The 14829-nt window shown below is 36.3% G+C and overlaps 4 protein-coding genes across 4 annotated transcripts; 2 read left to right on the plus strand and 2 right to left on the minus strand.

Annotated features, from left to right (window-relative positions):
• The first annotated feature begins 18 nt into the window (after window positions 1-18).
• Window positions 19-4366, plus strand: LOC111324130 (U7 snRNA-associated Sm-like protein LSm10). The gene is made up of 2 exons (XM_022927627.2): window positions 19-457; window positions 2972-4366. The coding sequence occupies exon 1, from the start codon at window positions 56-58 to the stop codon at window positions 407-409; it is 354 nt and encodes a 117-aa protein (XP_022783362.1). The 5' UTR covers window positions 19-55; the 3' UTR covers window positions 410-457; window positions 2972-4366.
• On the minus strand, window positions 241-7566 carry LOC111324119 (protein FAM228B). The gene is made up of 8 exons (XM_022927617.2): window positions 7181-7566; window positions 6890-7051; window positions 6381-6458; window positions 4987-5085; window positions 4368-4466; window positions 3412-3492; window positions 2368-2600; window positions 241-1761 (listed from the first exon to the last, which is right to left on the minus strand). The coding sequence occupies exons 1-8, from the start codon at window positions 7280-7282 to the stop codon at window positions 1497-1499; spliced, it is 1119 nt and encodes a 372-aa protein (XP_022783352.2). The 5' UTR covers window positions 7283-7566; the 3' UTR covers window positions 241-1496.
• A 97-nt stretch (window positions 7567-7663) lies between these two features.
• On the plus strand, window positions 7664-11288 carry LOC111323856 (profilin-4). The gene is made up of 4 exons (XM_022927302.2): window positions 7664-7925; window positions 9335-9469; window positions 10324-10429; window positions 10575-11288. The coding sequence occupies exons 1-4, from the start codon at window positions 7788-7790 to the stop codon at window positions 10601-10603; spliced, it is 408 nt and encodes a 135-aa protein (XP_022783037.1). The 5' UTR covers window positions 7664-7787; the 3' UTR covers window positions 10604-11288.
• On the minus strand, window positions 11118-14669 carry LOC111323866 (uncharacterized). Its single transcript, XM_022927310.2, has 2 exons — window positions 14496-14669; window positions 11118-12386 (listed from the first exon to the last, which is right to left on the minus strand). The coding sequence occupies exons 1-2, from the start codon at window positions 14578-14580 to the stop codon at window positions 12064-12066; spliced, it is 408 nt and encodes a 135-aa protein (XP_022783045.2). The 5' UTR covers window positions 14581-14669; the 3' UTR covers window positions 11118-12063.
• Window positions 14670-14829: the final 160 nt, after the last annotated feature.

A 14829-nucleotide genomic window follows, 5' to 3' on the forward strand; every position in this document is an offset into this window, starting at 1 on the left:
TCTGCATTCTAGTAGGGTAGGGTAGTAAAGTTATTGTTCGTCCCGTTCTTCCAAAATGGCGGGCGGTCGTGAGAGAGCCGTGGCAGAAAGAAGCCTTGTTTGTCTATTACAAGCAGTAGAAGGTCATAGGACCATTGTAGAATTACGAAACGAGTCATCGGCAGAAGGACTGATTGAAAATGTTGACGGTTTTATGAATGTCCGAATGTCAGATGTCAAGTTTACGAAAGGAAGCGGTGGTGATATTGTCGACTTTCCGACCATGTTTATTCATGGAAGACAGATTCGATATGTTCAGATACCTGATTACATCGATATGCGAAAAGCCATCGAAGAGCAGTTGTCCAAACTGGGAAGGACGAGGAAACCTCCTCCCAGAAGAATGAAAAAGGCAAGAGGAAAAACGTGATGATTGCTACACGTGTCGGAAGGGACTAGCCGTAGAGAAATTTATCAAGTAAGCTTGATTAGATGAAAGGAGAAATTAGGAAATTAATCTTAGCCCAAAACAAGTTCACGTTACTACATCTGCTGTCCTTTTTTTCATTTATTTTTAGATCTTTTATTTTAAGTCAGCAGCTGCAGATGATCATAATCAGAATATGTTTATAAGATTATTTACATTGTAACTACTTTAGAAGTGGTATTAGTATAATTTCAGAGCTGAGCAAAGAGTTTCCAGCAATCTGATTGGTCGAGCGGTTCCTTCTATGATGCTATATAAACCACTCCACGCGGTTTATATATATATATATATATATATATATATCTTATTAACCAAGCGCAAGGGCCATACTGGGAGAATATAGGCCAGAGGTCTTGACAGTACAGACCGAGCGAAGTGAGGTCCGTACAAAAAAGACCGAGGGCTAATATTCTTCCAGTACGGTCCCGAGCAAGCTTGGTTAATAAGAGATTTATTATACGACTGAAGTTCAAAGGGACACAAGTGCGGTCTCTTTCGGGACCATTCAGAACATTGCCCAGTCCAATACTGAGAGAATATTGACTGGCAATAGAACATTTTGATTGGTTGATTTTAGTTAGCCCTCTGACTGCCTGAGTCGTGTAATAAAAAATGTTAAAATAAAATGTTAATAAATGTTACTAAAATGTTATGGTTTTAGAAATTTCTCTGTTGTTCAGCTCTGAAATTATACTAAAACAATTATTTGCCTCAGATTCGGTGAATATTGTCGAATAATCCCTGAGACTTCGTCTCGGGTCTCAGGGATTATTCGACGATATTCACCTCGCCTTCAGCAAACAATTGTTAAATATAAATGTGATTTGCTGTGTTCATAACTTGGAAAAAATCCTCTAAAAATAGACTTCACTGTACTTCTTTACAAAATGCTTTTACTTCTAAAAAGTCTTATATTTTTCCACGAAAAGATTGTGGAGTTTAAAATTGTTTAAAATATTTTAAATTCACATGAACATTTTTGAGAACCATAGACCCTCTCCCCTTCTGTAAATTTTCTTTTTAACTGTTGTCAAAATGATGCACTGAGCTCTGGATAATATTCGAAACTAGTGCCCAGTGGCAAGACATTGGGTATGCGTGGATGGTATGTGGTATTTTTACTGATGGAGGGCAGCTCAGGCCAGTCAAACTGAAGGGTGGTAGCATGTTTTTCTCTAAACAGTCGTCTCTTCTGTGATCTTAATTCAACGTCGATAGTGTCAGGATTCCTTTCCAGCTTTCTCCACTCTTCATAGTCAATGTCTGAGTCATTGTAGAGTCCTTTCATACGAAGCCTAGGGAAGGATGAGAAGCAGAAACAATTTTAAGGTTTAGAAATAAGGTATTTCAAACAATCTGCATGGTACTGATTTTAAGTCCTTAGAAAATAAAAGACCCCAAACCAAGGCTACCCATACAATGAAAATGAAAAGACCAATTTTTTAAGTCTTTCTTCAGAATTTGCAATGTTCAGTGAATTTTTTATATAAATTTTTGAGTGACACTGTAGTCTTTTTACAAAGCTTTTGCTGTCAGATATTCTTTATTAACCAACAATCCTTTAGTCACTGAATGTAGCATACAGTTCTCTTAATTCATAATTGCACTCCATTAACCCACCAGCTGTGATTTAAAAGTACTAAAAATTAATACAAATGGTTTGAATTTGACATTTTAGTGATACCATAGTTATGGAAACATTTCAATCAAGGAACAAGTTGTGATTTCAATTTTCTTCACACGTTCTATTTGATTGGGCGGATTAAAAAAATGCCAGAACCTGTTGTTTCAATTCTGCACTCTTCATGGTTTCTTTCATGATACTACAAACTTGTCAAAATTATAGCAATTTTTTGAGAGATCATGTCATCTTGAGAAGGAGAGAAGTACTTAAAACTGACCTGCTTCTTTTCCTAACACCACTGTCAATGTCATGTAATTGCATTCTTAGCCAAGTGTTACACTCAGTGCCATGTCGACCCAGAGGCACCAATGGGGCTGGAGGGAGGTGGATTTCCTCGATTTGTTTGTCACTCATTGTATCTCCTGTGATACACCTCACCATTGTACGATCTTCCTCCAATCTTGTAGTTCCTTGAGATAATAATGGATCATCTAGTTTCTGTGTTATTGCCTGAAAATATCCATCAAATATAAGTTATTATGAGAGCCTTCTTAACTTCAGAAGTGAATTTAACAGTTGCCAGTGGTAACTTATCTAAATGATTTGGATTTGCAAAAATTTTGCTTAATAGTAGAGACTGTCAGTTAGATCTGTGTTCATCATTGGTTGTTCAGATTGTACATTGCAATATTCATGTCTGAATTGAAGACCGTTTGTGTTACTCTGCATCACTGCATGTAACAATTTTTACACTTTTCAACAATTTGATGAAATTCTGAAGCCACTGCGTTAATTACTGGGTTGCCAGTTACATGTATGTTTTTACCCAACACAACGAGGTGCGTTAATTCCTTGTCATTTCTGAATATTTTCCTTTTTAGGTAAAAAGAAAAATCCTTAAAATGTAACGCAAGAACAGATAGTGGATGGTAGAGTGTCTTGAATCATCAAGCAATGGCAAAGGCTTCAAATATGAGTGGTCAGACTCTCCGACAGAGCTTGGCTTGTCTACTAGAGTCTACAGCAGTGTCTTGAACCATCAAACAATAGCAAATGCTTTAAATATGAGTGGTCAGACTCGCTGAAAACACTTGGCTTGTCTACTTCGCTTCGACGAAGGGCTAATGCTTGAAACGTCAGCTTTTGTAATCGTTATGGTGGCCAATTTACCATTTCAACTTTGTTGTTATATCCAAATTATTTCGTTACTCCCACCAACGCAGCCCCAAACAGTTTCTTTCAAAACTATCAGCCTTTATTCATTTGTCTACTAAAGCCTTTAGGGCGTCAATGTTTACTTTGATGTCTGAAAGGTTCTCACCTTTAAGGGTGCAGGCCGGTTAGCATTAAGAACTAGTGGATCATATTCCTCAGGAGACATCACATCTAGGAATACTACACCCTGAGTGAAAAGGAATATAAATATCATGCTCTAGTGATGGTAATGACATTTACATGTGTGGTCAAGAAATTGTATCAATGCTAGTGTATGTCATAAATATATTGGTAGGCATGGTGATTTGAAAGCTTTGATAATTTCTAAAGTTCCCTTTTTCCTTCCTTGTACATCTACATCTATGGTACACTTTGCTCAATACACTTTGTAGTGGTTTGGAAAATGGCGATATGTTTCCAATTTATTGACCCTGTGATTCAATAATTGTGATAGAAAAACCAAGCTTAGTCTTTTTTCATGAAAGTATTAGTTTTAGGAATTAATATGTTTTATTATCTTCAGTTAGGCCTAGTGTATACGTCGTGCTACAGTCTAATTTAATCCAGACGAATTTAATTCAAGGTCCCACAAGCAATTAAATTCGATGATAGCGCAACGTCTAAAACGAATTAAATTCATCTGGTAAATTAAAGTTGTCCTTGACGTTTTATCCGTCTTGGTAAGACAGATAAAATATCGATAATGCGTCTTAGTTTTAAAGTCCCACTAGCGTCGCGTCGAATGAAATGCATACATTTTCTTAATGTATTTCAATTTTTTTCAAAATGACACCTCCGACCAGATGCACTGCATTTGGGAAAAGAATTCAATTTGATCGTATTGATTTCGATGCATAAAACCACGTCACGATTTATGTTGACGGAACGACAAATTTAATTGAATTAAATTCGACTATAGAGTGACGTATAAACTAGGCCTTAGAAAGACAGCAGGCAGAAATCCTGTTTTACACTCTTTGAACTATTCTTAGTTTACCCTCTGAAGTCTAATTTTCCTTTAAAAAAACACCATTGAAAATAAACATTGATATTTTTTCTCACCTTCTTGTTACTATAATCTAGGTATTTCTTGTAAATATTCCTTTTCCTTCTATCCAAGTGTCTGTAGTTTGGGCCATTCATTTCTTCGTCTATTTTTTCCTAAAGAGAATATGTTTATCGGTTATTTAATTGTGACACAAACATCACCATCAAACAGGATTATTTCCACTTAATGTGGTATTTTTCTGTAGTTATGATATTCTGTTGGTTTTCCAGGCAGTTACACTGTATGTGTCACTTTACACCTGAGTGAGAATTAACTGTGGCTCAGCTCTTCAAAATTTAGCTGCAGAACCTTGCACTGTAGCCAGAGTATTGCACCATAACCAGAGAACTGCACAGTAGCCACAAAATTATGTGTTTTCTCATCTATTAATTAAAACATCCAGTGTTTGTGGGCAAAAGTCAAACTGTGTAAATCAGCTTCACAAGGTTTTGGGTATAACCTCAAACACACTGCAACTAGCACAAGCTGTTTCATGGTTACACTATCATCTTCAAGCAATAGTTTTGTTGGCCCAAAGGCACTTTACACTGAACCAGTCAAATGCAATTTGACAATAGGCTGCAAATAATGGAGCTTGAACATTAGTTTATAAATAATATGCATTTATTTTACCCTGACAGGACTGTATACTTGCTCACTCCATTTCTTGAAAAGCATTTCTTTCTTTCTTCTGTCAAGAGCCTCTTTCTGGTCAATAAAGCTGTCAACATCCTGTCGATATGAAAGGGTAAATTAGCAGATGCATGAGTCAATGTTTTTGATGGCTAAAAAATGTTTGTTTGCTAACAGCCACAATCCCATTGTGAAGGATGGGGGAGCTGGGGGAAAGGCCAGGGGAAGAGTCGGACAACAGATAAAACTAAACACAGTCAGAATTGATAACTCAATGTTGTGGGAGGAACCATTCAGAGGAAAATTTGTAGCTTCCTCAAAACTGCAAGACAAAATGCTCCATGAATGTAACCTTGTAGCTCACTATAGAGTCTATGGCTCAGTGGTAGAACATCATAGCTCGAAATGCAAAGGGCTGAGACTTGATTCCTCCTGCGGACTTGTCAACACCTCTCTAGATAAGGCATTGGTGCACGGAGAATTTTCTGGCCTTGGCTATTTTTTATTCACTTAACTCTATTCCCTGCCACTACAATTTCTTCTGAAAACTGTACATGGCCTATTACTAATTAACCAATTACATGCAAATAGTTTCTCAACCTCTGTGGAAAGTTCAGTTGAATCCTTGTGATATTCTATCTCTGTTAGAGAAATTAGCCCATGAGAACCCAATATAACTGCATGTTATAGATGCATGCACAGTATTGGGGACTAAATAACAGACGTCAAAAAATAAACTTTGTTATTGGACACTTATGTGGTTGCTCACAAATTATTCATAATGTGGTACAAGTCAATCAGGACCAAGTGTTTTGTTTTAAGATATGAAATAAAACCATTATTTGGTTTCACTACCCTTCTAAGGGTGATCTTTACCAGTTAAGTTGTGACAAGTTGCAAACAATATGCTATCTCTCACATAATTTGCCTTTGGTTCTTTTTCTCTTTTTTTGAGCATTGTTTCAGTCATTCAACTAAAAAAGAGCAATAAAAGTGTACAGACGAGCCTCTCTTATTTACAGTAGTTAAGTTGGTTAATATGCTATTTATAAAAAACTTAGTTTGAGCAATTAAGTAAAATATAATTATTTTGATCAGGTCACCAAATTTCTCAACACTTCCTAAGGTACATCCAAATTTTATGCTAGTGTGTGTCTTCCGTTTTGCGGCAAAAAAATAAAAACTAATCACTCTTCTCATGATTTCGCTGACCATATTAACGTTCCTGGTGTCAACCAACAATGCCTTTTATTGAGGTATGCTAATTAACGCCTTAAAAATAAATAACTACTGTTCTTAGTTGTCACTTTTTGTACGACGACTCGAGCCCCAACTAAATACATGGATTATCTAACGGAACCGAAATTGCCACTTAATGTAACTAACAGGCTTACCTTTACAAAAGTGTTCTCATTATCAAGGAGCGTCGTGTACATGTTTTTAGTGGCTCGTGACTCAAAGTCGGTCCTTTCCTACGAAGGAGAAAAAGTGATTCATCGTGATGAAAACTGTAAAATACTGGAGAGTTCCATCACTATCTTCTTTGTTGATTTACGCGGTTTGAACGCACCAGGGAATAATCTCAGGTGTTAAGGCCCCTATGTGGTTGGACATTCATGCAGAGATGAGCTTTTGTCTAAGTTAATAATTAAGTATCAGATGGAATACGAGAAATTCCTTAAAGTAAATTTTCCTTTAAACAAACTCCTCTCTGGCTCAATTTTCGACATTTTTAACAATCCTTTCATTTGAAGTGAAACAGATCAATATCGCAATGCTAAAGTCAAAGTATTCCTCTGTATCGACTGTTTCGATGATGTTTATGTTAGGAACACAAGTCACTTGGTGTATTTAGAAGTTAACGGATAACGATCAAATGCTCTAGAATCTATGATTAAACTACCTGAATATTTCGAACGGATTTTTCATTCAACCAGCTTTGAATTCTGAAAGTGTGGTCTGAAGGACAGGCTGACTTGGCACTAGAAGCTCTTACTTCCGAGTACGATCCAAAAGGTTTTGGTCTTTCGACTGACGACGCCGAAACCGCTCGTCTGTGATTATCCTGCAGTAAAATCAGCCACGAAAAAATCACTCAGTATCAAGTTTCAACACATTGAAAAGGGTTGTTCTAACCATCATCATATATACGCTGATAATGTACTTAAATATAGAAAAATTATTTTGACTTCACCTTGGAGAGTTCATGTTTACCATTGTCCTCCAATAACTCGTCCACAATATCGTAGGTATGAACCGAAATTCGGCCGTTAACGGGTCGTTTTGGTCGAGACATCACTCTGCTAATTTGCTGCCTCGTCCAGTTTAATCTCACGCCTCACGATGACAATTCTTTCCCAAACAAACTACCGATCGATCACTAAAAAGTTACCCACAAAGTCAGAAATATCGCAGCTAGACTCGCTTGAGGACTTCACGTGTAAATTATGAACTGTTCCCTTGGCAACGAATCAGCTGTGTTTTGCAAACTCTCTTCTTCCTTAGGGTGGGTAGGTTTTATTTGACGATTATTTTCACAAGTTCAATCATTTCGCATAAACCACAATATCCTTGCATAATTATACTCAAGATTTTAGAACACGTTAAGAAAAAGCTACATGTACTCAGTTTTATTACTATATTTTCCCTTTGGAGAGAATGTTTATAATCGATCAAGTTTCTCTACCCCACCCTAGTTAGTATCAGTGGAACAACTTCGTCGCCCGAGCTGATGGTCAAAGAGACCCAGTTTGTCTTTTCCCCGCAGAGATGTGAGAAATACCAATTTTTGTTGTTGTTGTATGACTGACTCCATTTCCAGAATGAATCAACTTCAAAGCCTTCTTCATGATTCTTTGATTGCAACGGGTCACGTTCAACATTGTGCCATAATTCGACGAAAAGACACTTCTCTCCGAGCTAGCACTGTTGGATTTTCGGTAAGAATATCCTACTTGTTGCAGAGATTATAGACTAAGAGGAAGACAAATTACTTCAAAATGTGTTTCTGTAACTGTTGATTAATGCGACGGAAGGCTGTAAAAGCCCTTTAATTGTGGACAACAATGTTGAAGCGCATTTTTTGTGTTTGAACGGTAATAAAATTATTTGCAGTTCGTAACGGTGCAGTTGTAAGGCTCTGTATGGCAACCACGCAAATTCCTCCCCATGTTTTATTGTTCTTCTTCGTCATCATTGTCATATAGCTTTGCCTCCAGAAAGAGGGAAATTGACAAGAAATTAAAATGGCAGTCTTTTGAAGGGGGTGAATTTCTCTTTTCGGGGGAGGGGTAGCTGGATGGAGTTAATGGAGCTCCTAGATTTTCGTCAAGTTCCCCGACTGTTTTAAGGTCGGCACACACGAGTGGACTAGTCCCTGTGACTAGTCCATGCGACTAGTCCCGGCGACAAGTCTTTGAAGGGTTTACACGAGGGGACAGGTAGCAGCGACTAGTCCCTTAAGGCGTTCACAGGAGGGCACTCAATTGCACGAGAACATAGGAAAATTAAGAGGCAAAAGATGTTTCTTAGTCTGGGGCGTTACACGAAAACAAGAAAATTTGGTAACTTTTCTTTGTAGCACTATTAAACATCAACGCAAATGAACTGCACTTATTCAGTCGGATTATTCATGCTTTTACGTGTGCCATTTTTGTTTTTGTTATTTTTATTTTTAACAGACACAGAGTCAAATAGGGTAAAAATTCCATCAAAACGGCTCCAAGACATCTGTATATGTTAACAAAACTAGAAATAGTTTTTTATTCTTCAGTTGTAGAAATCTAGAATTCAGGGAAAATTCATAGAAACTGAAATGTTTACAAATACCGGAAGTCACGCATCATACTGACCCGTGATTGGCTTCTTTACCGTTTAGTCGCAGGGACTGGTCGCACAAACAGTTCACACAAAAGGACAAACATTTGTTTCATGCGACAAGTCCCTGCGACTGGTCGCATGAATTCAAACCAGTTTGAATTTGTGCGACCAGTCGCAGGGACCAAATTTTGGTCCCTGCGACTACAGAAATGTGTAGTTCACACGAAGGGACTAGGCACATGAAACCGGTCGCTGGGACTAGTCGCATGAAACTGGTCACTGGGACTAGTCACAGGGACTAGTCCCATCGTGTGTTCCGACCTTTACACTTCTCTTTCAATCTCTATAATACAGATTTAAAATCAGTTTCCCCTGCAACAGAAGTGAGCCAGATGGAAGGTTAACCTGCATCATTCAATCTGGAGTTTGGCTTTCTTATTAAACAAGTGTATCTTACTCTTCCACTGCTTTTATTCTAAATATTTGTGTGTATGGTGCACATATTTTGTTTGCTTTTTTTCTTTTTCAGCCATCTTTGGACAATATACATGCCTTGGTTCATTCTTTTACAAACAGTGCTCATGCCAGAAGGGAGGGCCTCAAATTCCAGGATACAGTCTATGAATGCGTCAGGGCTGATAGATTCTCTGTATATGCAAAACATGTGGGTTAATATCTTGCCCTCTTTTTATAAAAATAAAATGATGAAAATCAGTTGGCTATCAGGTATTATTAAAAACTGGATCATTGCATAATGCAATTCAAGACTTTTTATTGACTTAGCCATTATGGTATATGAGCCAATATACCATAATCTAATATCTGTACATTGTAACATCCAGTTTCTTCTTACAAAATAAAGTCGAGAAGATTTGTCTAATATCTTGGGGGTGTTTTTTTTAATAAAACAATTATTCCACTCTTGCTTTTTAGATATGAGATGATTATAGTCAACTCAGTGCTTCGCGCCTCGTTGGCTATCTATCATCTTATATCCAATGCGCACTCGTAGAATAATTGTTAACTAGTATGCCTAAAGCTTCAACTTATATGCAGATCCTCTAGCCATGCATGCAGAGTGGCAACCATTTCCAATTACAAAATGGGTGTCAGGTTCATGATTGCTTATGTTTTTTTTTTTTTTTATTATCCCACATAATCTTTGACATGTCAGTATATTCCCACTTGACTTGTGAACGCATCAGTTTTTAGAAAGTTATTTAAATTAAAATATTCTGGAATAGATAATTCTCAACAGACACCTGCCACACTTGTTTAAGAAGTTTGTTCCAAATGTTAAGCTTGTCCCAGTTATCCATGTTGAATTATGGCTTCTGTGGAAGTAAAACTGACAAGTCTTGAAGATTAGTTTCTTGAGAACAACCTTGAACATGCTATATTATTTATCTTTTCTTGCGACAAGTGCTACTTAATTCACTTGATTTATCTGCTTTTAATAATTGTTAGTTAGATCAAAGAAGATTGCTGTTAGTAGTAACAGGTTTTTTTCTTGAAAAGGAAAACAGTGGAATAATCTTGGTACGCACTGCAACTTTGCTGTTGGTGGGCACGTATACACCAGAAATGAGTCCAAGTATTTGTGTTGAGGCAGTTGAAAAACTAGGTTAGTTTTGTTAACTGTTCATGTTAAAAGTGACAGATAATTCAATTTTTTTGGCAAAATTTTAAGAACTTGAGCCCCTCACTTGCCTCCAGTGATCAAGATTGCCACAAAGACTAATGTTTCTTGTATCTTTTTTGCTCTGCAGCGGACTATTTCAGGGAAAAAGGAAAGTGACTTGTGCAACACCCATTTCTACCCTATACATTTATAAACAATATCAGGCAACTGGCTGTTATCAATAACAATTGTCCCTGCCAATTCACAAGGCAGAATGTTCCAGAGCCGGGTTGTTCAAAGTTGTGTTAAGATAACCCAGGGTTAGTGTGAAATTTGATTTCAGATCTGAAAGCTCTGAAAGAAAACTCAGTTTAATTTCATTTGTCCACAATTTGATGATGGAATGTCCTAAAAAAAAACTAGGACAAATTATCCCAAAATGGCTTTTGATTAGAGAAATTTAGAAACCTGGATAAAAAATTTAACCCTGGGTTAGAGCTAATTGGCCTTTGAACAACTGGGCCCAGGACTTTTCTTTGAAATTTGTTTTTGGCACAGTTAGATTGATCTGGCACACATTTCTTGCAGGAACAAAAATGTGATTCAAATTAGAGAAGAGTATCAGGGAAGTGGGAGAGGAAAACAATTTACTACCAATATTCACAAAAAGATTAAGTGTTTTCAGCACAACTTAACCAAGGAAATAGTTTATTTATTTTAATTTGACTACTTTATAATAACCTCTTAGAATGATATAATAAATGTAATAGAAAGTGTAGTTTTTACCTTAAATGGCATTTTTACACAATTCCTTGGTGATTTACAGTGAGTTTGTTAAAGAAAAACCCAAAAAAACAATGTTTATTGGTATTCTTGTGGTGTTTTTAATTCTGGTGAGCTATTGCTTAAGAGATCCCTCTTAGGTCTATGTAAAAACCATTAATTTTACCCTACTGTGACTTCATAAATTGAAATCTCCTGAAATGACACCTAGTTTTGCTTCAGAAAAATAGTCAATTGTAGCCACTTAGTCAACTCTTTTGTCAAAAACTTCCGTGTAAAAGTTTGAATTTATGAAATAATATGAACCCTAATAACAAAACTTGAAGGAACAAGGCTTATAGAAGAAACAAAAAATGTCAAAAATATGACAATGATACAAATTATTGAGATTATGAGAGGATCCAAGGAAATTTAAAGCCACCTGAAGTGCACAATGAAGAACAAAAATAATTGTTGATATAGAACTAAAATGGTGCACAGAATAAAAGCCCTCACTGATTGTTGATGTCTTCTGTTTAGGAAGAAGAATGTAGAAGTCAGTCAGGATTCACTTGCCATAGGCTTTTTTCCTCACTCTTCAATTTGGCCACAAGTAGACCCTCTTTCCCAGAGTAATGAATCATGAAAGGCATTACAAACCAAAAACAAAAAAAGTGTCTAAAACAAATTTAAGTAAACCAACTTATAACAAGTATTTATAATTCACTTCTCCCATAAGCAGGCCACAAAATGCACTCCATCATTTCTTCCTCGATGAAATTTCCTCAAAAAATACAAAATGACATAAACCAGTTATAAAATCTTATAATTCATTTTCAGCATCACCAGAGTTCTCAGTAGCCCCTCAGCTTGACTCACAAACTGTGATAACTCTTGCTCCTACCCTGCCACCATTTGTAGACCAAAATAAAAATTACAGTCAGAAAAGCGCCCAAGATTATTCCTCCAACAAATGATGCACCATCAAACTTTCTACTGCTTTCCTTTGTGGCAGGCTCGCTAGTTTTAGCAGCAACAGAAGTTGTTAATGTTGTTTGAGTCGCTACAGTTGAACTAGAGCTTGGGGAAGGCCTGGACTTGGTTGGTGATATAGACCCTGTAGTGCCCACAGGTGTACTAGTTATGGTAGAAGCTTTCACAACACTCATGAGTGTTGTGTTACTTTGACCTGAAACAACTGAAAAGAAAAAAACAAAATATATCTAGTACAGACTGCCTTAAATTACAGCTTGCCACAGAATATTCTAGGGAATCAGTGATATTCAAGAGAACAAAATATTTTGAATCCAACTGCTAAAAATTCCTCCGAGGGGTCACAGGATTTATTCCCCGACAAAAAAAAAAGTATTATATATTATATAATTACACTATTTAACAATTATTTGCTGAAGGCAAGGTGAATATCGTGGAATAATCCCCGAGACAAATTCGAGAGGATTATTGGACAACATTCACCGAACCTGAGGCAAATAATTGTTTTAGTATAATTTCAGAGCTGAACAACAGAGAAATTTCTAAAATCATAACATTTTAGTAACATTTATTAACACTTTAGTTTAACATTTTATATAAACCGCGCGGAGCGGCTTATATAGCGTCACATAAGGAACCGCTCCACCAATCACATTGCTGGAAACTCTTTGTTCAGCTCTGAAATTATACTAATATTAAATATACTATTCACTCAAAGATGCAAATGTGAATTAAGTCTGAAATGCACTATGAAGTTTTGAATTTTGCATCTGTGCCACAAATTTAAACCAGTAGCAATAACCATTGGTAAAGAATGCTAGAGTGCACGAACTTCTTACAATCATTAATATGCCACCAATCTGATCTAAGTGCATGTATGTAAAGATATTATGTCATGCTCTTATGCTGCATCCTTTTTGGAACGGGAGGGACAATCTATCCCACGAAAGAGCAAAAGTTACTTCCAACAGAAATAAATGAATCAAAACTTTTTTGAAAAACAGAATAGAAACTTCACACTAAGTTATGCCAGCATAGTCAACTAGCTGCAACCATTAAAAATCCTGGTTTAAAATGAACACTAGAGAGTAAATTGGTAGAGCAAGAACTGGATAGTGTTCAGACACTTTGTGGTAAATCCACTAAGCTGATAAGGTAAACAAAAGGCTGCAGGTATCCTTTGATGTGACAACCATTAAAAATATTTATATTTTTCACCCAAAGAAAGAAATTGGTTTTATCTGATAAAATTGAACCCCAAAAATTGGGATTACACCAAAGATATGTTCAGATTTTTATGGTCACACTGGATAAGTGTTTAGTTAGAGGTGTGAACAAGATAAGTTCGATTATCGACGTGGAAATAACACTTACGAATGTTATAGAATTATTCATAAACTACTGTGTTTGTGTATGTTCAGGGCTAATTAAAACAATCGAAAACCTCATCTACATCTACTTTATTACTCTTCAACGCTATTACACATCAAGAAGAGATAAAAGAATAAAAATATAAACATAGCTAATAAAAATAATAAATAAATAAAATGTGTTATTAACAATATAGCTATGCTTAAACTTAGAAAAATTTTGTACTGCAAAAAGCTGAATAATTAAGTGATCTAGTTCCAGGTAATAAACAGTGCCAGTCCCTTATAGTTCTCGGAAAGAAACTATACTTGTAGTAGTCATGATGTACAGGTGGTTGACTAAATGAATTCGTCGAGTAATTTCTAGTTTTCCTAATAGACAATTCATAATAAGACGGGATAGGCAAAGCAATACTGACCTAGTTCCTTCCACATTTGAGAAGATTTGTTAAGATGTTATGAATACTCGGGCTATCATTTTTATTTCGTTTAAACATCGCTCTGATGAATAAAATGGTCCCCACGACAAATCAAGACTCCAAAAAGTTGTTCCATCAAATTAGTAACATGCGATGAACTTGCACCATAAATACAGATGCATTTTAACCTGTTTCAAGAAAGCTTAACCGAAGTACGATATATAATTGACAGAATTACGCCTATTTTAGTGAACGAATAATTTCTCTCATATCTTTTCGATCAGTGCGGCTATGTAGCACAAGCGAGCATACAATTCTTAGTTACAAATCGAACAGTCGATTATTGATTCGGTTCAGATTACGGGGTCCATTGATCCGACTCAACTACTTTAATGGTTGTTTGTGAACTAATTTAAATGGTAATAATAAGAAAAAATAGTAGAAATCGCTTAATCTCGACTTCCTGAATATCATATTGGGCCACCGACACAGTTGACGCGTCGATTTGACAGAAGGCGTACATACCTGATGAATGTATTAAAAACACTGCAATCACCAGATATCCCAAAAAATGCATCTCAGTTTGACGTAAAACACACATCAAGGCCATCTTTGGAAAGGAAAAACAAGTTAGCACACACCAAACTGTCGCACTCTCCGTTTCCTCGAATGCTATCGGAATAGTATTAAATTTCCATTTGATACGTGAAACAGAGGTGGGTATGGGGAGGGTGGGGAGTAACGAAAACTAAAACTCCGACGCTTGTGCCAAAAATAAGCTCAAATATTGTTTTTTTTATATTTTATTTCTTAATATCCAGTAGTTTTTTTTTTTTTTTTCATTACAAATAAATGTCTC

The sequence above is a fragment of the Stylophora pistillata genome, chromosome 8 (assembly GCF_964205215.1).
Source record: "Stylophora pistillata chromosome 8, jaStyPist1.2, whole genome shotgun sequence".
Classification (NCBI taxonomy): domain Eukaryota; kingdom Metazoa; phylum Cnidaria; class Anthozoa; order Scleractinia; family Pocilloporidae; genus Stylophora; species Stylophora pistillata.

What these genes read in the sequence shown, in the direction of transcription:
- LOC111323856 (XM_022927302.2), top strand. Translation starts at nt 7,788, where the DNA reads ATGACTGACTCCATTTCCAGAATGAATCAACTTCAAAGCCTTCTTCAT. An exon ending in CTAGCACTGTTGGATTTTCG is followed by an intron (nt 7,926 to 9,334) that starts GTAAGAATATCC and finishes TTTCTTTTTCAG; the next exon opens with CCATCTTTGGACAATATACA. An exon ending in TGAGGCAGTTGAAAAACTAG is followed by an intron (nt 10,430 to 10,574) that starts GTTAGTTTTGTT and finishes TTTGCTCTGCAG; the next exon opens with CGGACTATTTCAGGGAAAAA.
- LOC111323866 (XM_022927310.2), bottom strand. Translation starts at nt 14,580, where the DNA reads ATGGCCTTGATGTGTGTTTTACGTCAAACTGAGATGCATTTTTTGGGA. An exon ending in GTTTTTAATACATTCATCAG is followed by an intron (nt 12,387 to 14,495) that starts GTATGTACGCCT and finishes TTTTCTTTTCAG; the next exon opens with TTGTTTCAGGTCAAAGTAAC.
- LOC111324130 (XM_022927627.2), top strand. Translation starts at nt 56, where the DNA reads ATGGCGGGCGGTCGTGAGAGAGCCGTGGCAGAAAGAAGCCTTGTTTGT.
- LOC111324119 (XM_022927617.2), bottom strand. Translation starts at nt 7,282, where the DNA reads ATGTCTCGACCAAAACGACCCGTTAACGGCCGAATTTCGGTTCATACC. An exon ending in GTAAACATGAACTCTCCAAG is followed by an intron (nt 7,052 to 7,180) that starts GTGAAGTCAAAA and finishes ATTTTACTGCAG; the next exon opens with GATAATCACAGACGAGCGGT. An exon ending in TAGATTATAGTAACAAGAAG is followed by an intron (nt 3,493 to 4,367) that starts GTGAGAAAAAAT and finishes CTTTTCACTCAG; the next exon opens with GGTGTAGTATTCCTAGATGT.